At 44.7% G+C, this 25,056-nt stretch overlaps 2 protein-coding genes across 6 annotated transcripts in view; one reads left to right on the forward strand and one right to left on the reverse strand.

Moving 5' to 3' along the window:
* The first annotated feature begins 122 nt into the window (after positions 1-122).
* Positions 123-3,560, forward strand: xrcc3 (X-ray repair complementing defective repair in Chinese hamster cells 3). The gene is made up of 7 exons (XM_035385196.1): positions 123-374; positions 735-872; positions 1,250-1,462; positions 1,579-1,733; positions 2,219-2,431; positions 2,565-2,611; positions 3,114-3,560. The coding sequence occupies exons 1-7, from the start codon at positions 320-322 to the stop codon at positions 3,361-3,363; spliced, it is 1,071 nt and encodes a 356-aa protein (XP_035241087.1). The 5' UTR covers positions 123-319; the 3' UTR covers positions 3,364-3,560.
* Positions 3,561-4,182: 622 nt separating this feature from the next.
* Positions 4,183-25,056, reverse strand: part of klc1a (kinesin light chain 1a) — a 37,018-nt gene continuing 16,144 nt past the window's right edge. For 2 of the 5 annotated variants that reach the window (XM_035385159.1, XM_035385149.1), the window contains exons 8-16: positions 24,183-24,356; positions 23,125-23,224; positions 22,393-22,445; positions 21,401-21,468; positions 20,154-20,262; positions 19,029-19,190; positions 13,110-13,240; positions 9,314-9,380; positions 4,183-7,320 (exon numbers count right to left, since the gene is read on the reverse strand). In XM_035385159.1, coding sequence (XP_035241050.1) covers positions 7,255-7,320; positions 9,314-9,380; positions 13,110-13,240; positions 19,029-19,190; positions 20,154-20,262; positions 21,401-21,468; positions 22,393-22,445; positions 23,125-23,224; positions 24,183-24,356 — 930 coding nt within the window. In that variant the 3' untranslated portion in view covers positions 4,183-7,254. Of the gene's footprint in view, positions 7,321-9,313; positions 9,381-13,109; positions 13,241-15,372; positions 16,014-19,028; positions 19,191-20,153; positions 20,263-21,400; positions 21,469-22,392; positions 22,446-23,124; positions 23,225-24,182; positions 24,357-25,056 lie in introns of those variants that run through there. The other 3 variants (XM_035385168.1, XM_035385175.1, XM_035385184.1) reach the window with 3 other exon arrangements.

Genomic DNA, 25,056 nt, shown 5'->3' on the forward strand with positions numbered 1-25,056 from the left:
TTTTAACTAAGTTATTTATAAAACGCACAAAACATAAATAAAACACAGATATGGCGCAGGGATTTCACAAAAAAAATGTAAATATATTGAGGGCTGAAGCTGGATTATATTTGTTGATATGTTTACTGGTGTACATTTCGACCGCAGCCCTTGTTGAATCGAGGTGGATGTGCCCATATGAGTGCCGCTGGTTCGAATCGTTCGAAGACATTTTCTGCGTTGTTTGTGGTGCTAAAGTTTAGCAATAGTACAGAAATGGAAGTTGCTAACGCGATAAAACGTGGTTTTAATGTGACGTTCGAATGAAGTTACAGAGGTCATGGACTGGGAGCAACTGGAAGTTAACCCGAGGATAATATCGGCAGTAAAGAAAGGTAACGTCAAGCTACTGACATTTGCTTCTTTGAAAAAAAAGTCAGTTAACTTGATCGACAGCAGTTACAAGCTACTAGCTGTTAACGAGCAAAGTTGGAACTCACGCGCTGTATATTTACATCGCTAACGTCGAGTTTACTAGCAAGACAAGCCAGCTAAGCTCTCGTGAAAGGAAGTGCAAGTAATGTTATGTTAGATGGCTAACTTTAAGGAATAGGAACACAGTAAGCTAGATAGCCAACTATCTACCTTTGAACATGACTGATATACACCTAACCAAGGGTAACTTAAGATAGCTCATAACTTGTTTAAATATTGGTGGTGGTTATCACGCATTTAAAACGTCCTAACTTTTTCAGCTAACCTGAAAGCGGCGCGGGAGATACTGAGTCTTTCTGGCGCAGATCTGCAGCGGCTCACCCGCCTTTCCCTGTGCGACGTGCAGATTCTGCAAACCGCGGCAGCTGGCGTTCACCGCAAAGCACCGCCCACCACGGGTAATTCATTAATTAATGGAACGTATTCATCCAAACTCGTTAGCCGCTTACAGTAACTACATAACTTATTTTATTTAATGCTCTTATTTTACCAGCTAGCTATAATTTGCAGTTTTATGCTGCATAATGTTGCAGATGATATCCAGGCTGATATTAATAATTTGCAGGATGTTAGCTAGTTAGCTATCTCGTTAGTGAGTCTAGAAAGAAGTGGAGGTTATGGTGGAGGATGACTGTTTTTAAAGTGGTAAACTAGTATATTTGTACTAACACTTCTCTGAGGTGAAAGGAAGGATTATTTGATGCTGCATGTTTGTGATTGTGTTCTAAGTGTTTAGTGTTCCGTTATAGCACCATGTTGACCTCTGCGCCCACAGCACTGCAGTTGTACCAAGGAGAGTGTCCAGCATTGGAGCCAGGGCACAGGCTGACTCTGGGCTGCCCCGTGCTGGACAGCCTGCTGCGAGGAGGTGTCCCGTTATGTGGCATCACAGAACTGGCTGGGGAGAGTGGTGTGGGGAAGACACAGATGGCGTTGCAGCTCTGCTTGTCTGTGCAGTATCCCCAGGAGCACGGTGGACTGGGCTCAGGTTAGGGATGCGTATCGCTGCCTTTCTCTGTTATTGCAGTGTGAATGTCTCGTTTAATGCTCCAGGGAGAGTTGGAGCATTGTGGATTAACTCTCACTGGGCCTGTGTGTGCGTAGGAGCTGTATACATCTGCACCGAAGACACTTTCCCCATTAAGCGCCTGCGTCAGCTCATATCCCAGCAGTCCCGGCTCAGGCCTGAACTCCCTGCTGAGCTGGTACGCAGCATCCGCTTCAGCGACAACATCTACATCGAGCACACAGCTGACCTGGTGAGACACCTTTCCTTACAGCCAATGCAATGTGAAGCCTTGCTTTAAACAGTATTCCCTCACCTAAGAGAGAGCTTCCAGAATACTTTGTGCGAAGAAGGAATGACTACCCAGTTTTGAATCTTTCTTGAAATAACTATCTATCAGGCATTAAATGTAAAAGTATACTTATAAGAAAACATTTACATAAATTTCCTAATTGATTTTTTTTAAATTGAATTTGTTTCGCATATACCAGGCTTTGGGAATGCTGATTATATTCCATACACATACTGTGTATTTTACGGCACATCTTTTACAATGCAATGACTTAGCTTCTGCCTGTTTTCTTTGGCATTTCTTATTTCAATAATCTGACCAGAAATGGCATGTAACATTCACATACACTTGAATAGAGTGATAAAGCATTAAACCTGTGATTGTAGCGCAGGCTCGCAGCACGGTGTGCGTTTACTGACGCTGCAGCGCACTGTGTGCTCCTCCAGGCGGCGTTGCAGGCCTGTGTGACTCAGCGGCTCCCCATCCTTCTCTCCAGGGGCCTGGCGCGGCTGGTGGTGGTGGACTCGGTAGCGGCCCTGTTCCGCTGCGAGTTCCAGGCGGACGAGACCATTGAGAGAGCGCGCCACCTCCTGGCGTTCGCCAGTTCCCTCCAGCGCCTCAGTCACTCCTTCTGGACACCCGTGCTGTGCATCAACCAGGTGGGAATCTGTCCTTTCCGCAAACAGCCTTGTTTGTGTTGGAATCTCCATGCACTAGTCAATAACAACTGTATTCTGCTGGCAGTGTGGTTATGGTGTGATGAACTTCAAGTTTTTGGTTGTTGTTTTTCAGGTAACAGACATCGTGGGTGATTCTGATTCTGCCAGGTGTAGCTATGGGTGAGTATAGAATTACTAATTTTACTAAACACTTCCAATTGCTAATCAGTTTTGTTAGTGATTATTATTTGAATGTTGTAATCGATTAACCCTGTACAATCGTGTTTATACCCCACACATAAATGTGGAGCATAGACATTGAAATTGACTTTGATTTTACTGTAATTAGGACAGTTGTAATTACCGAATGGCAGTTTAGAAAGGATTTAGGTGAAGGATTTGACACGCATGTTGATTACATGGATTGATTAAATGGGATATTCCTCATCTTATTGTTCAAACACCCAAATTTGTTTTCTTTCAGTCCTATTTTTACCTTCACATATACTGTGTTTTGTTTAAGAATGCATGAGCTGTACACTGTATTGTTGGAGGTTATACCCAAATGGGTGCTTGGAGTTTTGGATATTAAGGGTCAATCTGGTAGCACTCTCTGTTGTGGTCTTTAATGTAAGGAGTAGTGGCCTGGCTCATGAGTGTTTGAACCCCTTTGTGTCCCCAGGCTGGTGGATACCCGGGTCTTGCCCGCTCTGGGAATGGCGTGGGCCAATCAGGTGCTGGTGAGGCTCATGATGCGGCGGCTGGAGAGTCAGCGCGAGGCGGCGGGCTCCGGCGGAGTCCCTCGAAAGCTGGAAGTGGTGTTTGCCCCGCACCTGCCCCAAGCATTCTGTCTGTGCAGCGTGACAGAGGAGGGGGTGAAAGGGATCCCTCACTCTGACCTGGGACCTGGGTCTTCAACCTCACTCAAATAGCACATTTTTTGTGCTACAGCTGCAACAGGTGTCAGCTGGACATCCAATCAGGAGTCAAAAAGCAAAACCGAAACTTAAAAACTTTTAGCAACTGTAGCTAGCTAGTGTGAAATTTCTCTCTCCGTGAGAGAGAAACCATATCAGCCTGACCATATGATCAGGAAGGATAAGTTTTATAAAAACTGGGGCTTGCAAGACAGGAAGCAGTGGAACATTTTCCTTTTTATTGATGTTTTTGTATAGATTTACCATACAGTTATTTGTAGAGGCTATGTTTCACCACACTGGAGAGGCAGAGGATGCAGCCAGCTCAACAGGCAGCATGGACACGAGTGGCCTCTGCAGCATAGCGCTGAACTGAGTCTGCCTCTGCCCAGCCCTCGCCTCCCTACCACCCACAGTGCCACCCACAGGAAGGAACAAGTAGTGCACTTTAAAGAATTACATTACATTACATTACATAAAGAATGTCAAACCAACAGCACATTATCAACAGCTAAAACAGGGTTATGTCATGCAAGTCACCCAGTAAGATCTGGCATATAGGATCATAAGTTGCTGTATTAATCTAAAAGAACTTTCCATTTGCCACATTTTTCTTTTAATGGTTCATATTAATGAAAGTACCACATATTTAATATTGCCTTAATATTTTTTTTTTAGTAACAAGATCTATCAATTATTGCAGTAGTCTTATTAGTGTTGCAAAAGTCATGGGAGTCTAGACCACTGTCAGAGACTAAGATCAAGAATGTAACGTTTGGTCATGCAAAATTGGAGACCAAGACCAGCACTGAGCCATATATTTCACATGCAATGTCTGATAGCGTAAACATTTTAATGAGATCAGGACTAAGCTCTTTTGAGACCAATTACATTGAGACTGCAAATTAACATGAAGGTCTGGCCCAAGACTGGAGCTGAAGACTCAGTCGCTGTTTTGCACTCGTCACCCTTTTGGAATTCATTTTTTAAAATTGAAATAATTAAGAGGATAAATTGGTGTTCAATGCCCTCAGTGTTTCTCTTAGTTTAGCTATGCTGAATATGGTTTCAATTCAAAAAGTTTTCCTTTAAATGTACAAATGCTGAAATGTATTATGAGAATGTGGAAAAGGGGCATGGTTTTTAACACTTAGACTACAGACAAATTATTATCAAAAGATGACTTGTATTACTTTAACTTCAAATCCATATGTGCCTTCAAACTTAAAATCTCTTAAGTCATTCAGTCCCTTTGGTGCTTTTTCAGTAACCCTTGTCTACAAAATAAAAATAAACATTTAAAATATTTTGATCAAAAGACAAACCGATCAACAGTCAGACAACTTGACAAATAAAGCTGAAGTTTACAGACAGTTTACACTCACTGATCTCCCAACTAACACAATGGTCTCTCAACGATGCTGTAACATAGCAGCGAGTAACATGTAAAAAAAACAAAGAACATTTGTTTGCTGGGCTGTAATGTAACATGCTAAAGGTACTGGCAGCAAAAGTACAGCAGAATGTAGCATTTTGCTATATAGTCGTTTACAGACACCTGAAAGAGTGTAGGATCTAAGGCTTTAGTGAGAGCAAAGCAAATCTAATCTCTTTGTCAACAATGTGGGGGTATGCAAAAGAAATTCTACAACAGCTTTCAAAAAGAGCAGTTCCAATATTGCACATAGTCACACTGCAGCCATCTGGACTTGTTTCATGCTTGCTAGATTGTAACAGACTGTACAATGCTGAGGAGAGGGTATAAATGATTTGCTGCAAGCAAAATTCAGCGTCTGCATTAAATGATACAGATGACTAGGAGTACTTTGACCTGGGCCAGTCAATCACAGGAAAGCAATGCTGCTCGATGGGTTGTAGATCCACACACTTGACTTGTCTTTCCCTTTGTTCCTGGACATGCGCCACCCTTCGTTTACACGTGACCCATCATCTTTACGTTACCGTTGGTTTTTGTGAAAGGTTCCTCAACAAGAGCTTCATGTCACTGTTCCCCTGAGTGAGAAAAATATGTTCGAACTTAAGAAGCTTCACTTCTTTGCAGCGTTCTCCACGTTCCTCTTCTGTGCCTTACAGCATGACTCGTCAATAGTCACACGATGGGACTCTTGGGGGTTTATGGGATTTTAAGGGACTGCCTTTATTTCATCGTCCTGAGTAAACGGGATCATTGTCATTACAGAGAATCTCTGCAGACAGCCACTCTGAAGGCCATCAGATCACAATCTCACAAGTTAAGCTGGGCTCAGCAACGACCACATTAGGCCAAGAACCAACCGAGCAGTATAGGTACAGAGAAAGCAGCGATAGTTAGCATTTTATGAAAATCCCTGAAGCCACGTGACACAAATAAAGGCAAGAGCTAAGAGTCAAATTCATCTTTAAGGCTTAGGATACCTCTACTAGAGTATTCTACTGGGATTCTGTACACCTGTTTAAGAGAATGTGCAATTCCAATCACTGCTGACTTAACTTCCACACACATGTAGGTTGATGGTATTACTGGGCTGTAAGGATAACCTTTCTCCCACTCCTGGGAGATGGAAGTTCCAAATCACTTGTGGTCAGCTGATCATTGTCACTGCCTAATGATGAGTAACATAACACCTCATGTTACATCATACCTGACATGATCAGCAGCACCATTTTATCTGAAAGTAGACTCTTGCCTGTAATTGTTTAGAGATCATCGGAGTCCATAAACTGAGCAATGTTGAATCTGATTTAGAGTTAAAAGTGTAATGTACTCAGGCATTGCATTTATAAAAAAAGGGGGGTTACACTTTGAATGTTTATTTTTTGAGTGGCATATAAATGAAAAATCTCACAAAGTGCCCCTTTCCTAAATGCCGTAAATGGAGGTCTGTACTATAAAAATATATAGCACTAGGATAGTGTTGACTTCAGTTAAATGCAAGTCCAGGGAATGATTTTGTTCTGTCCAGTTTCAGATGGCGACAGCTCCATTCTTGGAGGTGTGCGTTTAAATGAATCAGAGCAAAGTGTGCACCAAAGGCCATTGCAAAGTAAAATCTGCTTCCTTTGAGACAGCAAAGTGGTTCATTAGTTATGTGCTGCAACCACATTCCAACCACTCAATAAATCTTGCCTTTCTTATCACTAACCCAGCTTTTAAGCAGCTGGGAGGAAATGCTTGTTTCAAGGCCTTTAAAATCCCCAGAAGTTAAACCCCCCTTCAAAAGAATAAGTAAAAAATATTTCATAAGTTACACCACCCAATGTAAACAGATACCTTTATAAAATACAATATAGCACTTCGCCAATCAAAACCGTAAATTTGGAGGCAAGAGGAGTGAGACACAAGGCATGGTTGTGCAAGAAACTACAGTAGGCATCAGATACTAGTGCTATAGAACCATCAGAACAGTGCTGCCCACTCAGTCCAGTGGAGAGCTGGACTGTCCTGGATAATTATCTCCATGGAGATAACTGACTCACAGAGAAACAGAAAGGAAAAGCAACCACCTATGACTGCATTCACCCTCAGGGCAATGCATCATAACGCCCCCTTCTGTCACTCACAGGAATTGCATCCCCTTACAAGTCTGTATCCTTCATTACGACATGCTTCACAATGGAAGCCCCACAGCTAACATTAATAAAATGAAATTAAATACAACCTTCTAGAAGACCAACAACAAGACGGCCATCAAAGTGCAATCACAAGAGCTAAACCTTGGCCTACAAAGACTTAATAACACAGCATGTTCAGAGTCGGTTGTGTAAGTTGTGGGTTGGGAAAGGAAAAGGTGATGTCAGGTGATGATGGAGGGACTCAGACTGGAGGAGGAGAGGAAATTGCTAGAAACTCCCGTCCACTGTCTCCTCACATCGCCTGGCTATCCCCCGAGGTTCCTGATTGGACCATCAATGCGCCAGGTCCGTGTGGCTGGCACTCAGGTCACGGCCTTTTTTCAGACGATTATTTCGTTCCTGTGGGGGTGGCAGATGGAATAAAAGATAGTTAATATACTTACAGCACATTAAAACTGAAGGATATTTTTTTTTTAATTACGCAGCACAATTGTTAGTCCACACTATGTTTTGAATCCTTTTTTCTTCAGTTTCAGTGAAAAATTTAAAATCAGTTCCCCGAACTCATCAAGCAGAAGGGAGGGCCATAATTTATTGTTCCCCCGGGTATTTCTGGGGAGCAATAAATCATGTCAGTGAGAGGTATCCAAATGTGTAGCAGTGCAGTGTTCTGGGTTCCACTGACGATGAGTGAAGGAGCAACTGGACTCCATATTCAGGTTTTACAAGCGTCTCTGCATAGAAAAGCCACTGGGTTGAATCATGGTACAACCTAGTGGCTGCCATCAAAATGGTACAGAATGCCAGCCCACTGTACCCTGTGTAAACTTTGGATGTGCCAAACCTAACCGGTCCCATCATGGAATGAAAAAGCTATATCTTTTGAAAGTAAACCACAAGACAACATGGCCTCTGTGGCTTGACTTATGTCATTCAGGAGTGTACCATTCTGCGGTTTTAAACAGATTGATGTCATTGCAAACTGAAACAAAGCTGATATGATTCATTGCATTTAAAAAAGTGAAAACCTTTTAAATAAAGTTAGGCTAATTCTGACCACATCATCACTTGTGGTTTGCGAATCCAGCCCAACAGTAGCTTCCATTGACCAAACTCGAGAAGAGAACTACAACTGAGTTTTAAACAGTTCCAGTTACTCATTTGGCACCCACACCCACGCAAGTTTGATGATAAATCTGTAAGGACGTAATTTTGTCAGGCTTCCCAGACTGCTCTCTCTACCCAGCAGTCTCATTCCTGGTCATACCAGGCTTTCCTGAGTCTGACTCCCTCTCACACTACTGTACTACATCCATGTTTACCATCTGAAGTTAGCAACATCTCGTGTAGTTTACAGGAGCACAAACACATTATAGCACAACATTTTCTCTCTCCCCTTGTTGTAGTAAATGCACACTTGTAAAATCCAAAGGGTAGCCAGCACAGATGACAAATGTATATCAGAAGGCTGTAGCAGCAATTCACTCACAAACTGATCTTCTTATGCATCAAATGAGGCATTACAGCATATTGTACCTGAGATGGTAAGATCCAAGCGTACGGGCAGACGTATGCTGCAATACTGTCAGCATGAACGTCACATAGAAAACCATACGCAGGGTACAGCTTCGCTGTCACATTACCATGAGAGTTCCTCTTAGGTTCAGAGCAGCAGTCAGTACAATTAATATTCCCCAGGTTAAAAGACCATCAGATGGGTTAGTGCACACAATGGGACGTGTAGCATGTTAGTCTGTGAACCACACTGATGTTACACACACCGTTAGTGCCCAGAACTGCTACTGCATCTGCTACAGGTGTAATGGTGAGTTTGGCAAAGAGTCTTGGTGGCAGTGGACTGTTACACATAGCAAGCAGTGAAAATCACAAAACATGGATCTCAGAGACAGTCAGACTCGTTGTTGATCTGATGAAAAAATTATGTAATGACGCATTTAGTAAAAACACCATTTTTAAAATAACTTCTAGATACTGTACTAACAAGCTAAAAGACGACTATACCATCTACATCTTTAGTGTAGGTAAAACGAACATTTTTAAAAAAAATGTAGGTTACTAGAGGTTTTAAATACATAACATCAGCAGAAAGTGCTTAACGGCAGCACGGTAAGCCTAACTGACTTTCATATCGTAGTCCACTTTAGTTATGAACAAAACTAGCCACTTCCGATTTCTCCACTCTGGTCACCTAACAGGTTGTAACAAAACTAGTCACTTCTAATTCCTGTTCTCTGGTCATCCAACCAGTTGTTTAATCAGGTAGCCTGTAGGTTCCCGAGCTGTCTGAAAATCAAGCCTGTGAGACTTCTTATGTTTGTCTCCCCATGGTGTGATGGGTGGGAAAGAGGAAAAAGAAAGATGGACTCCTTACTTGAAAGGGTTCTCCAGCAGCCTTGTCCACCACGTTTAGAACACCCAGTGAGCTGGCACGCTTCATGCTGCATCCAGAACAGTGACATGCAAGGACAAATCAGTGAGAGGGGGCGGGACCAGTCGCCGCAGAGACGCTGTGCTGATAGGCACAGCAGCGGTAAGGAGAGTGTACGTGTGTTAATTGCATCTTTCGCGGTGGTTAGTTACCTGACCCCAAATCCCAGAACACGAACAACGTTGCAGATTGAGTTAATGACTCCAAAAGGATAGTATCCTATACTGAGCTCCCTCTATCTGAGCAATAAGGACAGTGAGTGCAAGTGCACCATAGTTTTAGGAAAAGATAACCCACTGGAAGAAGCCCTGTGATGGACCATCTCTGGACACGGCCAAGTTAATCAATACCAAACTCTTTGGCTCCATGCCACATAGTCAAGACATTTATCTCGATTGCCACACATCTGGCAAACAGATGGCCACGTCACATCCAACATACACACAACAGCTACATCTCTTGTGCCCTGCAGATAAAATCCTCTTTACCATGCAAGACACAAGACATGCCAGCATGCACATAGCTCTGCTCATGCCAAATTCATGCCAGCAAAGGCAAATAAAATCATTCAGCTTGTAACACAAATTCATGGTGTGCTGAGCTTCTTCAACCACTGAAACACATGGGTTCAAATCCAACAGTGGTTGAAGAAAATGGCAGAGGGACAGAAGTTTGCACCGGTTTGATAATCAGCTAGTGTGCAGTTATCTGCCGATACATACTTCCTTCATCCCAACAACCTTTCATTGTGCACTCTAGAAGCTGACATCAAGCAGTCCCCATCACAGTTCTGTGAACCATGCCCCACACACACTCACACCCACACCACGTTTCCACATTAACCGTGTGGAGATGAGTCAAAGGAATCAAACTGTAAGTTAATATACAACGGATGCCATCGATGTGCCATTAAACAGTGGTTAATGGTCCGGACCGCTTGGAAAGGGCCGATGTTAGAGCGGTCCAGGGTGCGAGATGGAAAGCCACAGAGGACACACCACGCAGACAGAAAGAGCGAAAGAGAAAGGGATGAGGCATGCAGCAGTCGCCCACTTGCTTTGAAAGTTATTTATTCATGTTAAATAAGTACAACACAGCACAGAGATATCAAAATAATATGATGCTCATGCAGATAAAATTCATATAATCACAGGCAACACACTTGAAAAGAAATGGGTTCTTAAAATATGTACACTTACAAAAATAAAATGGGAAATAGAAAAATGTAACAAGGCATGAAAATAAATTTAAAAAGCATGTGTATGGGGTTTGCATACTGAGAAGCTGGGAGGTAATCCAAAGGAGACCATTTGTGTGTGATAACCTACATTTTTATACAGGATGTGATCAGTTAAAATATGCGAGAAGCAGCCATCCCTTTTAAGGCCAGATTCCCCAGGTTTTCAGAGGGAACACTGTCCACATGTTTGTTATGTGGGTAAAACAGAACATAGTCTGATGTCTAGTTTAATGAGAGAGCTCAAGATGTTGGACATTCTTGTTGAGAATCTGTGTAACAGCAGACATTCAGTGAGCAAACCCTTCAGCCTAGTTAAAAGAGGACAGAGGGAGTAACTCAGGACAGAAGGTGCTCAGAGCTTTGCATCACTGCAGTGAGAGACGCCATTTTGGTCCTATTCAGTGCTCTGACAAACTATGACCACTGCCAATCTCACAGTGGAAGATTAGCTGTTTTGGTCTTAAAAAGGAATAAATAAAAGCAAAATAATAAAAAAGTATGTCTCAATCATGTGCAACCACATGACACTCAAATAGGTTTTGCAGATGTCTGGATATCCAGGATTGGATAGAAGTCAGGAGGGTGCAAAATCCTCATTGTCATCTAGTGAGAGAAACCTTTGTGGACAGATCAAGAAAAATACACAGTACTACTGATATGGAGTAGAGGACACAGATTGTTCATATCATAATACTTCAAATGAATGCAGTCAATGCATTGTCTTATGAAAGTGTAGGTTTTGTTGCATAGCACCATAAATTCAAAAGGTGTGACCCTTCAGATTTTGGCACATGTAAACATGGACTCATTTTGGAAATGCAGCATGCACACACCTGCCTGATTCCTAAGCAAAGCTTAGGTCTGCTACTGCCCATAACATCCTGCATGTAAAGTAACTAAACTGATGGTCAAGCATAGTGTAGGAGTGACTAGAACCAGCCTGGAAATTAGATATCACAGTTGAGGCTTTGATTCTGATGCTAAGATTTATAAATCAATCTACCTTGAGTCATTTATCATATGTGTCTTAAGTGTTAAATTGGATGGCAAGACCAGCTAACAACTGGCAGCTATAACAGTGATTTAAAAAAACACAGAATCATGGGACAGGGAAACACTGTAGTTTATACAGTGGAAGGGGTTCAGTAACAGCATTACTTGTGAAGTAAACTCAACACATCCTTGGAACATGGTCCATGATGTAGTGTCATCAGAAAATGCTAAACAATTAACTCAATGACTAATTTGACCATTTTATGTAGACCAAAGTGCTTGACTCAAGCAGACTACACGCAAGCAAGACTTTACAAATACTTTCAAAGGTGCCGATTGCTTGCAGATAAGACCTGTCCCATAATGGCAGCATTGTCTGTCAATTTTAAAGAGACACACTGTTCACTTCACTGTGTAGGTCCATGCAAATATTAACAGTGAGTGCTGTCCTTTTCTTGACCATAAGTTTAACCGAGTCACCACAAAGGAACTGGGAGTTGATCTTTGGATGTCCATAATTATAATGAGTATGCTTGTATCTTTTTGATCAGTGCTTTGACACAAGACTTCTTTGACAGCATGCCAACTGGTCTTGTATTATTTCATTACAATCTGACCACCTTGCTTGGTCTGCAAAGTGACTCGTTTTCAAGGATGGTCTTGTAAGACTCAGCATACTGAAATCCCACACGCATCTTGGAAGCAGTCGTGGAAACAGAGGTCTTGGATTATCTTTGGCACCATCAGCTGCTAGAATGGAAACCATCCCAGACTGAGGTAATGTATTGGGGAATGTATGGGAGGTCAGTGCGTTCAGTGGACACCAGGAATCCATGGTCCTCTTTCTCAGGTATCCATATAGAAGGGCTGTACTGTGGGTATGGTCACAGCACTACCTTCACTGGGAACATGAACACCATCTAACCCCAACTCCCCTCCTATCTAGAGTACTATTCAATCTCTGCATTTATATTTTAACTGTTTTATTAACAATGGCCATGAGAACAGTGAGCTGTACTTACGTGCCACAGGCACTGCCTTATGAAACATTCGGGCACACAGAGAATTGAGATGTGGCTTTGGAACGTTTTGACAAAGACACAGTTGGGCCTCCATACAATTCACTGGAGAGAAGGGTTTGGCATCGTCTGAACCCTCCTGACTTGTAGGGGCAGACCAGTGGAAATGCACGCTCTAAGGGCGTCGACAGAGCTGCGTTTGAGTCTCCAAACCCCTGCTGCTGTTGGAGGAGTTCCCCCTGTGCTCCACACCAGTGCTGCTCCTTTTCACCCCGGTGAGGAGTCCTGTCTCTACAGTAAGTCCTAAGGCCAGACCAGTGCCTTTGCGGCCAGCCGAGGGGGGTTTCTCCAGGAACAGCAGGGGGGTTTTTTTTTACAGTTGAAGGCGAAGCACCCCGGCCCAGCGGAGGAGAGGGAGGCACCGCACACCCAGGCTCCGGAGCGGGGGGGTGGGGGGTGGGAGGGGAGGGTGGGGGGGGATAGTTACCCAGGGTTCTTGGGCTCGCTGTCTCGAGAGCCGCCGCCCTTCAGCTTGCGGACGAGCTTCTCGCTGCTGCGGCGGATGGAGGCGCGCAGCTTGCTGAAGGAGCCGCTGCGCTTCAGAGAGCCCGAGCCGTCCTGCAGAGAGAGGGCAGAGCAGGTTAGACATGCGCCTGCATGCACACGGGCGCATGCATAAATATACACACATTACAGATACATATACACACACACGCAGGCACATGCACACATTACAGATACACATACACAGGCACGCAGACACATGCACACATTACAGATACAGGCAGGTACACACGAACGCACGCAGAGATACATGCATACAAGCACATACACATGCACACGTGCATTTGCATACACACGCGCACACACACACGCCCGCCCTCATAAGCGTATACATACACGCACAATCACTCATGAACACACACACATGTACGCACATACACACACGAATGCACAGCAGGCAAGCACACATACATGCACACGGACACTTACACACACCTGTGTAAGCATGCATGCACACACACACACACACACAACTCTGAACTAACAGGCAAGCTTCACATCCATCAGGCTTTTGAGTGCATCACTCTTTGGCTTTACATGGGCTATTGAGTCATTTAATGTTCACGGTTGGAATTAAAAAAATCTAGTGTCACATTTGGTTTCCCAGGGTCCACCTGCTGGCTGGATTGTGATTGTTCTAGTTTAAGATAGCAATCAAGAACTGGGTAGCAATGAACAATACCTACTCTATGCTGTATACAATATATGAATGTGATGCAATTTCTTTTATAATGATGTAAAGCATCCAGTTCCTGTTTTTCCACTTTAGAACTCAAAGAGCTTTTCATGTTTGCTTACTCGTGAGAACTCGTAAAGCCAGGCTCCAGAATGCACACAAGCAAGTATGCGCATATCAGTTAAATGGCTTCAGCAAGATGCCATTCATAAAAGTTCAAGCTCGCATCAAAAGCAGACTCTCCGCCATAAATCTTCTGCAAAGCCGGGTATAAACGATATAAATATCTCCCTCTTTCAGACAGGGCAATCAGTCAGAGCTCTCAAAGGCTCGGAGATAAGGAGGGAAGAGCGGGCCTGTCTCTGAGTGGACTCTTAACCCAGGACAGCGGGGGAGGGGGGCACGGTCAGAGGAGGAAAGGTGGCACTTTACTGCTGAGCTCACTTTCCATCCATCTGCGCTGACTGTTTGAACACTGGAATACTGAGCAACTCTTTTGCCTTTGCAGAAACTGCAGATGCATTTAATGCAGAAGGCTTAGAGAAGGAAGATTTAACCTGTGCCACAGGGACCGGAAATGAATAAACCTGGGTAATCCGAGGACAGTTGAACTGCCTGGATGGTTCGGGCCCCACTAATCACTGGGAGTGACCATGAACATAGCTACCGTAGCAATAATAAACCAAAGAGCATTCAATTAATTGATAAACAAATCATCTAGTCTGCAAATCCCCCTGCACATACTGTATAGAGTGACTGTACAATGTCAAATCAAAAGTGCAAATGTCTCAAATATTTTCATTTTGATTCAAAATAAAAGCTGGTTTGGAGCACTGGGTCTGTTCAGGTTCCATTGAATCTATCAGAGTTAGCATCACTCTGATCAGTTTGACTTCACACATTTTCAATTACATAATTCCAACCAAGGGACTAATGTTGGAAATTAGCTTTTGCTATAAACATGTGTAATGCACTGGACACCGCCTTTTCAACTGTTAATGTTCTTTGTATTCATCCCTTTTAAATACATTATTTTAATATTAAAGAGGAGCTTTAAGAACAGTCTTAAACAGGCCAATGTTTTGTCAGGGAAAGCAAAGAAATCCACTAAGAAATTAAATGCATCAGACTTGACCATACATGTGTACGTTGTATGCATAAGATGTATGATTATATGAATGGCAATTGTCTTACGATCCATGATGTTTTAATGGATTTAGCTAATATGTGCAAACTTCTCGCACATACAATATATGCTTCTCAGACAGTCAGTGACTCCCTCCCTCTCTCTCATTCACACTGTAAGCAGAAGTCCAGGGTAATGCATCTAAACCAGCTTGTCGCCAATCTGTTCGATACAGCAGAGAGAGATGGAAAGAGGAGAAGGAGGGAGGCGGCGTTGCCGTAGCAGCAGGCTAAATCTTTACCACCCCCCCCCCCCCCCGCCCCCCGGGGCACAAAGATTTACACGGGAAAAAGAGCACAGAGAGGAAAGAGGCACACACGCGGGTGAGTAAAGAGTGAGTTTTATTAGAAGTTAAGAAAGACACAGGTACACCAACACCACGGGACACACAAGAGATTAGTAGGAGCAAACAAGAGTAAGAGACCTGTCCTGTTCCTCACTATCCTGCCCATGGTGTGTCCCCCTCCCCCATCACTTCCCCTGTATTTGGGAGCAGTACTGGAGTTCACCACGGTCATGTGACATTAACATCACAGCAATGTTAGTTGACATCAATTTATAAAAAGGGTACAGAGTCAGACACTTGACACAGAGTACATATCCTAATAAACAACGGTTCTCTGTATAAGCTAACGATCATGCCACTTAATAGTGTACGCTAATAAGAGTAATAGATGCTAACTAGATGCCACACCAGGACTGAGGGAGAGAGGCCCCTCCCCTAATGGAACACTGTAACGCGGAGGCTGGGGGGGGGGGGGGGGGGGGGGTTCTCTCCTGGGAGAGGGCACTGTGAGGGGCGGAGGGGGGTGAGGGAGCGTGGAGGACGGGCCCCGTAGAGATGCAGGGGGGCCCACAGATAAGAGGCCAGAGCCGGACAGACAGAAGTGTAAAGCTGGAAGATGGCGCACGTCCGTCATGCAGAAGACATGTTTTAGAATCACAAAAGGCATCTCGATCTAGGCCTGCCAGCCAGAGAGAGGCAGAAGAGAGAGGGGGGGGGGAGAGAGAAAGAGAAAAGCAGGTTAAACTGTTGGGCCAGACAACAGTTTACTCCTGACAGAAACAGTATTTCTCCAGGAAGGAGGTGGTGGGGGTGGGGGGGTCGTTGGCGGGGGGTTGGTCGCTTTACTGCACGGTAACTCTCTCAGGAAAGGATGTAAAACAGCAAAGGAAGTGGACAGTAAAAGCGATACGAAAGCAAATAAATGACCAGGTGAATTAATGTGGACTGTGACCATTATGGATGAATGAGAGCAGCAGGACTTAAAAGCGCTCAAGGGAAAATGTAGCGATTTGTCTCCCTGACACAGTGTCCCTCTGCAATAGCGAGCCCAGCTCATTTGAGCTGGACTTTCTTGGCATCTAATGTAGAACTACAGCACTGCTGCTGTAGAACAGCAAACCAACTCTCAATGTGTGGCCTTTCACTGAATCATTACTAATACAGATGTTAATGCTGGAAAAAAGTATCAAGAAAGCAACAAAACGGGCATGAGTCAACAGCACAGGCTAAGGCCTACATACCAGGCAAACAAGAGAGACACAAATGCAGCTATAGAAGCAGAGGTCAGGCAAGTACTCAACTTGAATTTGTGAAAAACTACAATGCACAAGCAAAAACTCTGTTAATGAAGTGACAGCCATTCCATGAACTACTGACCCCCTTCTACCCTGCCATTTTGCCACTGACACATCAAAACTTCCTCTAGAAATAGTGATTGTGAAAAGCCATCTGCCGCTTTTGCAGCAAGATCCAAAGGTGCCTACAGCCCATCGATGGTACTGCTGGCACAGGGGATCCAGATGGTGGTTGAGAAGACAGAGACCCCATTCCGACGATGGAAGTTAACAATGCTTGGAGGCCAGCGCAGAAGGGCATCCCGAGGCTATCAGCCTGTTCATAAGAGCTTAGGCATCTCTAGCCCTGGAGGACCGCCTGAAGACACTTTCCATGGTACCATAGAAGACTGGCAAACTGGGTTATTACTCCTTATACAAGTCCTCTGGCTTCAGGACATCTACTGCCTACTGTCTAAAAACAAAATAAGTGGTTTAAATGATCAATGTATTTATGCAACATTGTTCATGTCACATTCTGATATGATTTGACTGTGTTAAGGCTAAAATTATATTACTCTCTTCAAATAAATGTGTATTTTTGATTAGCCCAGCTGTACTATATTTGCTATATTTACTCTAAACCCAGCACCCTTAAACTGGTTAAAATGGCAGAATCTTGGGGTACATGAAAAATAAGGGGCAAAACAAAGATGGAAGAAAAAGGGAATGGAGAGGAGGATCATGCACAAACATGAAAATGCGAAAGAAATACTGTTTCTGAGTAACACTTTTTTTTGCCATTTTCACAGGTAAGACACAGCAATGCACCACAGCACACTTTTCAAAAGGACAGCAAGAGGAGAGAAACAGGTTAGTCACTCAGAGCATGCTCAAAGGAACACAGCGGAGAAAGGTGTACAGTACACAGTGCCCACGCGGGTATCGGTGTATCGAGTCCCAGACAGACAGGCCTGAGAGCAGAGCTTGCTTGGGAGATGCTGATTGGTTGTCGTGGCACAGAATTTACTGTTGCTACGGGAACAGTCATGAACAATAGAGAAGGAGATTGTCCAAGGACTGACACAAGGACCAGAAGCAGCCTATTCACACAGAAATAACAGGGTTGCAGACTAAAACTACGAACTACAGAGACTACATTAGTAATAAGCCCTTCCACATGATGAACTTAACAGTCCTCTACATACTGTAAGAATACACAAGAAAAGGCTCTATTTAGGGACTGAACCTACTGAGATCCATTTTTTACTGCATTTCTACCGCCCACTTTCGTGGAGGGGACATTTCAGTTTGTTAGGCTGCTGCTTTGAAGTCACAAAGTTTCAAGTAATTAATAGAAAATGAAAGACATGAGAAAACAACAATGCACAGCAAACCCACTCTTGCTTTACGACTGCTAAATTATTAAGTGGGTAAAAAGGAGGTGACCCAAGCAATGCCAAAATCTTCCTCAGAGAAAATAAGACTGCACCAGCTTGAGAATGTACCAAAAGTAAACAGGATTTCTCTCAAAAAACAGCTTTGATAAGCTTGTGGATAAAGAGTAATTTGCGTCGATTACACACTTAACTCGTGGAAATTCCACCATATAACTGACGGATTTCATTTCCTCATATAATTGCCTAAGAGGTCATAGCTCATAGTTTGACACTGTAGTCAAATGTAATTAAGAGTCGCTGCTTCAGTTCTGCCCCCAACCAACACTTCCAATTTCAGACAGTCAGTACATCTTAAGTTCAAGTCATACTCCCACAGGGAGAACAGCAGCCAGTGGTCACTATGCCAGAATGTGCAGCTGTGGAACGTACAGTAGGGGAGTAATGGACTGTTTAAATGAGGGCTATGAAAGTTAGTGAGACTCACAAGGGAACTATTCACACACACATGGGGAACCAGGCCCAGGACAGTCAATCAGCATTAAGGCACAACACTATAAGCTGACTGACAGCTTGTGAATGACACTGCGGCCATGATGGCGGCTATAGCTGTCATTAGACACAACGGACAAGCTCCCTTGCCATGACCAACCAATTTTACAAACAGTTTATAGTCCCGGTTAAATGACAAGTCAGGGAATGCCCTTGCCATCACTGCTTTGCCAATGAACTCCCTGAACAGGAGCCACCATTCATGAGGGTCAATCACACATCATAGCGGTGTGTTTTGTTAGCCTGACGCTAAATTATGAACGGGGTAGTTACTTTAACAAAAAGGGGATGAGGGCTCAATGTTTAGGTGAAACCCAGACAAAATAACAGGCTGGAGAGGATGAGTAACTGAAATCAGAACATCACTTTCAGCATCAGAACTGTGTCTTTGTACTAAAGAAGGTGTGTGCATATGCGTGTGTGTGTGCGTGTGTGTATGTGTGTGTGCGCTGGGCTGTGTACTGTACTCACCCCATTCCACTCCACGCTCATACTCACTTCCTCGCCCCCATCCGGGCCGCTCTCATACTTCACCACGTCGGAGGTCAGGCTCTCGCGGCTGCGCTGCTTCTCCCGCGACTCAGGGTCGTTCAGCACCTCCGCCACACGCTGCTTGTGCACCGTGTCCAGACCCTTCACACACACATACACACGGAAGCACATGCGCACACACGCACACACATAAATCAATTCAATTAGACTTGTATAGGCCTAGTGCTTTTCCCAGAGAACTGTCACAAACAGAGTAACATAATGAAAACTGGAAAAAAGAAACAGGGCGAACCCCCCAAAAAGCAAGACGTGAGATTTAAAAAAAAAAGTCACTGGTTCACAAAAATTCCTCTTATCTGGAGCGACTTACAATGAAAAAGACACATGCACATACACACATACATTTATGTTTATGCAGATGGACAAAAGGGATTCTCATTGACACTTTTGATTGATATTTAGAAATATTTAGAATATCATTTCCACTCAATGTTAAGCATGCAGCCTTTGTTTAACCTCGGTTATAGTCCTCATACTTTATTTACTGAGCAATAAAGGAACACAGTCTCTTTAAATTATCTCTAATTCCCATCAACAGCCACAGTATGAATGTGATCAGACACCATCACACCTTATCTTGTGCAACTGATAGAACAGGTCTACCATCTACTTTATTTAGCAACAAGAGGACTCAAGCAACAAGCAAAACAGGTCCCACAGGAATTCTTTTATGAGGAAACAAGAATGGAAAAAAACACAAATGCAAGTTCCCCTAACCCCCAGCAGGGGGAGTTGCCCCACTGCTGAAGCATGCAATTCGACCCGACGTATTCCCATTAGTACAACACTGCTCCTGCCACACTTGCCACAAGAGTGCAGTACAGACTCGCATGTAAATCACACATATCTGTGAAAGATTTATTGCAAAAAAAAAAAGAAACCTTGCAAATCAAAATAACCACATCATGCTATGTTTACTGCATTTTACGATACAGCAGCATACGAACTAAAACGGACACACTAAAACGGACGAGGCCAACGTCAGACAAAATGAACAAAGAGTCAAAAGCGGCCTTCGGACCGATGAAGGTATAAAAGCCCCACCTGTTTTCGGGAGCGCATGGCGGCCTCCTCCAGGGTCTCGGCGGCCTCGAACTTGCCCTGCCGCCTGTAGAGGGCGCCCAGGTTCTTCAGCGTGGTGGTCACTGTGGGGCTGGGGGACAGGCAGGTTCACTGCTCATTAACAACAACTCGCCGGTCATTTGCCGATTGGGCCAGCCAACCTTAAAGGCATACTACGCAGGACTCTAACCATTAAAATATCATACAATAAGCATGCTAAGGCATATCAATGATACACTGGCAATCTCTGTCTACGCGAGTTCGCCAAATATGTGCACCTTTACCTGTATTTGCTATTTTAAATTGTCCGTTGCCTAAAATGTGTTCAAGTCTTTTCTTGGTGTGGCGCTCTTTTCTGTTGGCATGTTTTCTGTTGGACCTGTATGTAGCGTGGCTGGCAGTGTCAAGCTGGTGACAATAAGGACTTTTGCAAGGGGCTGAAATTTTCAAATTTAAAAGTTCCAACGATAAAACCACTACTACGTTCAAAATAATGGAATTAATTGAGCTATAACCGAATCAGCCTTCTTACTGTCGCTCACGATCGCTCATTACACGGTACTAACGTTACCTCTAGCTCTCCAGCTAGCTTCGTTAGGTGGGGTAACTTAGAGTGAGTGAGTGGGGTTGCAGAAGGAGGAGACTTTTTTTGACTGTAAACACAGGCTAAAAAATCCTGCACAGTATGCCTTTAAAAGAGAGCACACCTGAATGGTTTTATTGCAGATCTACTTAGGGAGGGTTTCTCTTTATTATTCTGTATGCTAATGCAGTCTCTGTAGTTTATAGTTTGTAGTTAATTGGTCTCATTTGTGAATACAGAAATGGGAAATGCCATAATTCTAGCTCAATTAAACAGGAGAAATGTGAATAATTTTCCCATATCCTCTTAATTTAAAAAACCTGTAAATGAAACGGATAGGTTATCCGTGAAATTAAGTGTTGCTCTTGATTTCAATTTGGATCACATACAGAAAATGAGGTACCCAATGTCATGCAGCATTACCTTTTTTCCCCCTTTCCTTTTTTGTATATATACAAAAAGGCTAATAAAGACAATTGTACATAAATATCAGTGAAATGAGTTCCTCGCTCATCATTTCCCACAGGGAAACAGCACTAAGACTGTAATCACAGTCAGTGACGTGTTCATTCTGATGTGTGGGGAAAGAGGCTAGGCGGTACTGGAGCCCCAGATCCGGTCACCCAGAATGTCACCGAGCACTGACCTGTCCACCTTGCAGGCCTTGTACCACCCGCCGTACTCCCCGAAGGGCGAGCCGTCTTTCTGCTTCCCCTGGGAAACACAACGGCATCCCATCATGCACTGCTCATCTGGCAAGCCCTCACACAGAGAACTACAGGAATAATCTCAACTTCCTCCAGCTGTGAGGCCGAGCGGAACTCCAGTCAAAAGGACATCACGTCACATACCGTATATTACACACTTGCGTTCATAACAGAGGTGGTCCCCAGGCACAGGGCTCTGCAAATGCCACTATGTCTACGGCTAATAATGATATCAACATTTAAACCACAAGCGGTTAATGAGCGTTTTAAGGAGGGCTTATCAGGCGTACAGGAATAAGTTTAAGAAGGGCTTTATGAAATTAACTCAATCTGATGAGATTGACCCCATGGACAACACATTCAAACTGACTGCAGTCACCATTAAAAGAAGAACTTCACTTCATGTTGTAGATGAACAGTATCGAAGTGAACCACAGCTTGACCTGGATCTCAAGAGGGTTCTGGATCTCAACAAGAGGGGCAATACAGATCCAAACAGAGCTGGAGGTTAAGATTCCTCATAAATTACATATCAGTACAAAATAAGCCCTGAACATTTTTTATAGTTTTATAGATCAGGTCTGACAATGGAATGACCCTTATTTTGACATATCTGTACCGCAGCCACTTAAACTTTTATTTTTATGGAATTTGGTATTCACAGGAATGATAAATTACCGCTCGTCAATTTCCCTGCAGTTCTGTCTCCATAAAAGCACACTGCAGCACACAGAGTAGGGAAAGGTTCTCGTAGGCTCCTTGATTTTGGACTTTTCCTCCCAATCTAAAAGCTGCAGCGGAAGCTAAATGGGCGATAATGCCATTTAGGGATTATCTCTAATAACCAAGCCTACAATTAGGCCGTCTCCAAGACTGCCCTGACAGGACGGGCCTGGGGGAGTTAGGATGAAGGACTGATGACTGCATTCACCTTGCTCTGCTCCTCTCTCTCCTCCGCGTGCATCCATATGGGCTTATTCTCATCTGCAAAACACAGGACAGTGAGACAGAAAGAGAGAGACAGAGACAGGGAGAGACAAAGGGAGACAGAGCGAAAGAGAGAGAGAGGGGGGGAGAGAGATAATATCAGTCTGACATAGATAACAGAAAAAGACCGGAAATCTGGGACAGATATAATCAGTGTGTGTGTGTAGCCCCCTTTACACACAGACAGTCTGAAAGAGGAACTCAGATATATAGAAAATCAAACAGCTGTGGCGAGCCTGTCAGTCAGAGGCATTCAGCAGCACAGTGGGATGTGTAGTCTCCTTCCCAGCGCCACTGCTCTCATTGAAAGGTCACCTGGTCGCTCTCATCCAACCGGATTTTAATGCCGAGGACAGCAGTCTTACAGCCTGACCTTCACATTGAGAGACGAGAGATGCTAGGACTGTGCGTGCATGTGTGCATGCTGGTCTCATCAACCATCCAAATAATTACATCAGGAAACTCATTTCAATACTTCGTTTGTTAAAACACATTTAATAGGAAGCTGGGTTGGATTAGTGGACACAAGCCGTGAACCAACTCAATAAATATTTCCCCTAACGTCTGTGGGAACACAGACACGAGCCCCCAACAAAGACACAGACAGCAGCAGAGACAGGCCTGTCTACCGCAGATAACAGCAGGTTTGGAGAGGAATACAGATCAGAGCGCTTACCGTCCACCGACCCAAACTCCCTCTCGTGCGCCCGGGTGAGGATCTCTTTGTACAGCGTCTCCGCCTGCTTGAACTTCCCCTGCTTGAGGTAACAGGACGCCTGGAAGTGGAGAAACAACAGACGAGGTGACTAACAGGTGGCGTAACGACAGGCGGTGTAACAAAAGGCGGCATAACGACAGCTGGTGTAACGACAGCCAGCGCAGCGACACCCTGGGTAACGACAGCCAGCGTAGCGACACCCTGGGTAACGACAGCCAGCGTAGCGACACCCTGGGTAACCACAGCCAGCGTAGCGTCACCCTGGGTAACGACAGCCAGCGTAGCGACACCCTGGGTAACGACAGCCAGCGTAGCGACACCCTGGGTAACGACAGCCAGCGCAGCGACACCCTGGGTAATGACAGCCAGCGTAGCGACACCCTGAGTAACGACAGTCGCCGGCAAAACAACAGCGCTCACGGCTGCAGACGCCCCATCACTGAACATTACGCTGCTTTCACTGGAAGGCACATAAAACCCACAGTGTGAGGGCAGTACATTTAGGACACTACCGCCCACATGGCACCACGCCGGAGTCTGAGCTTAGAGTGCTTAGATAAGCTACTGCCCTCATTGATTCACACACTACGGCTGATTACCCTCCTCTATGAGCAGGCGACGGCCAGCAGCTCATGGGCGGGGCCGAGCCTCCTACACTGGCCCTGGAGACGCCCAATCATTTCTCAGAGCTGCCCCCAGTAGCATCGTTCTGTTTGCTATGGATTTTGTGACTGCAGGAACAGCTGTGTCCATCAAAGGGACAGGGGATAAGGTTTAAAAGACAGGATCCCTCTGTATGAATTAAAAGAGACCGAGGATCCCTCTGTGTGTTTATAAATTGCTCTGACAAGGCAAGGCAAGTCCGTCTTGTAGCAACTGTTGAAGGCTCAGGATATTTGACTGAAATTTGAAGGGATAACTTTATTGAAGGAGAGGGCGGTATCAGGGGCGGGGCTGGACGGAGGGCCCGTGGAGCCCACGGCCCGTGACTGAGGGCGGAGGGCGGGGCGTCTCACCAGGTTGTTCTTGGTCTTGGCCACGTTGGGGTCGTCGGGGCCCAGCTTGGTCTGGTAGATCTCCAGGGCGCGCTGGTAGTAGTACTCCACCTCGTCGTACTTGCCCTGGTTCTGGCACAGCAGCGCCAGGTTGTTCAGCTGCTTGGCCACGTCCGGGTGGTCCTTGCCCAGCACCTGAAGGACACAAACTCCTATGTGCTGATCCGTGTAAACAGCACAGCACAGACACTCCCCTGTTTACACGTGTGGCAGAATCTGCTGACACACAAACACGCTGCTCTGTTTACAAAACACTGCAGGATGCACGCACGCCCACACACACCTCCAGCACCAATAATGCACTTAACACCAAACAGCGGGGTACAGCAGCCCCTGGGGGCGAGGGGGGGGGGGGGGGGGTAATCTCATGGGGTCTGGTGTAATCAGCACGGCCCACCTGCGAACCACGGTCCTGTCGAGTTTGGGACCACCGTACAGGAAGTGGGCAAGAGGATGTTTACATCTCTCCCTCTCTCCAAACACAGATGAAAGAAAAAACCCAAAGCGTTTCATAGTGGGTGGACGAGTGGGTGGAAGGACTTCAGAAACAAACAAACAAACAAAAAAAAAACAGACGAATAACACATTCCGTGTGTATTCCCGAGGCTGAGGATGTTAATGTGCTCACAATAAACAAATAACACAAACGACAAATGGATGGCACTGATTACAGGCACAGAAAGAGCTGGGACTGGAAGTCCTGCTGAAGAGACTCACTGATCATTAGAGCGAGGGTTAGCCTGATATGAGTGATGGCTCTGTACCTACTGCGCTCTAAATCGGCCGACGCACAGCGCTCAGGAAAGGGCCCGTGTTTACACGAGCAGGGGGGGGG

This window comes from Anguilla anguilla, chromosome 1 (assembly GCF_013347855.1).
Source record: "Anguilla anguilla isolate fAngAng1 chromosome 1, fAngAng1.pri, whole genome shotgun sequence".
Classification (NCBI taxonomy): Eukaryota; Metazoa; Chordata; class Actinopteri; order Anguilliformes; family Anguillidae; genus Anguilla; species Anguilla anguilla.

Excerpts from the sequence above, each read along its gene's own strand:
- xrcc3 (XM_035385196.1), top strand. The coding sequence starts at position 320 with ATGGACTGGGAGCAACTGGAAGTTAACCCGAGGATAATATCGGCAGTA. Across the intron at positions 375-734 it reads AATATCGGCAGTAAAGAAAG|CTAACCTGAAAGCGGCGCGG; the intron begins GTAACGTCAAGC and ends TAACTTTTTCAG. Across the intron at positions 2,612-3,113 it reads TCTGCCAGGTGTAGCTATGG|GCTGGTGGATACCCGGGTCT; the intron begins GTGAGTATAGAA and ends TTGTGTCCCCAG.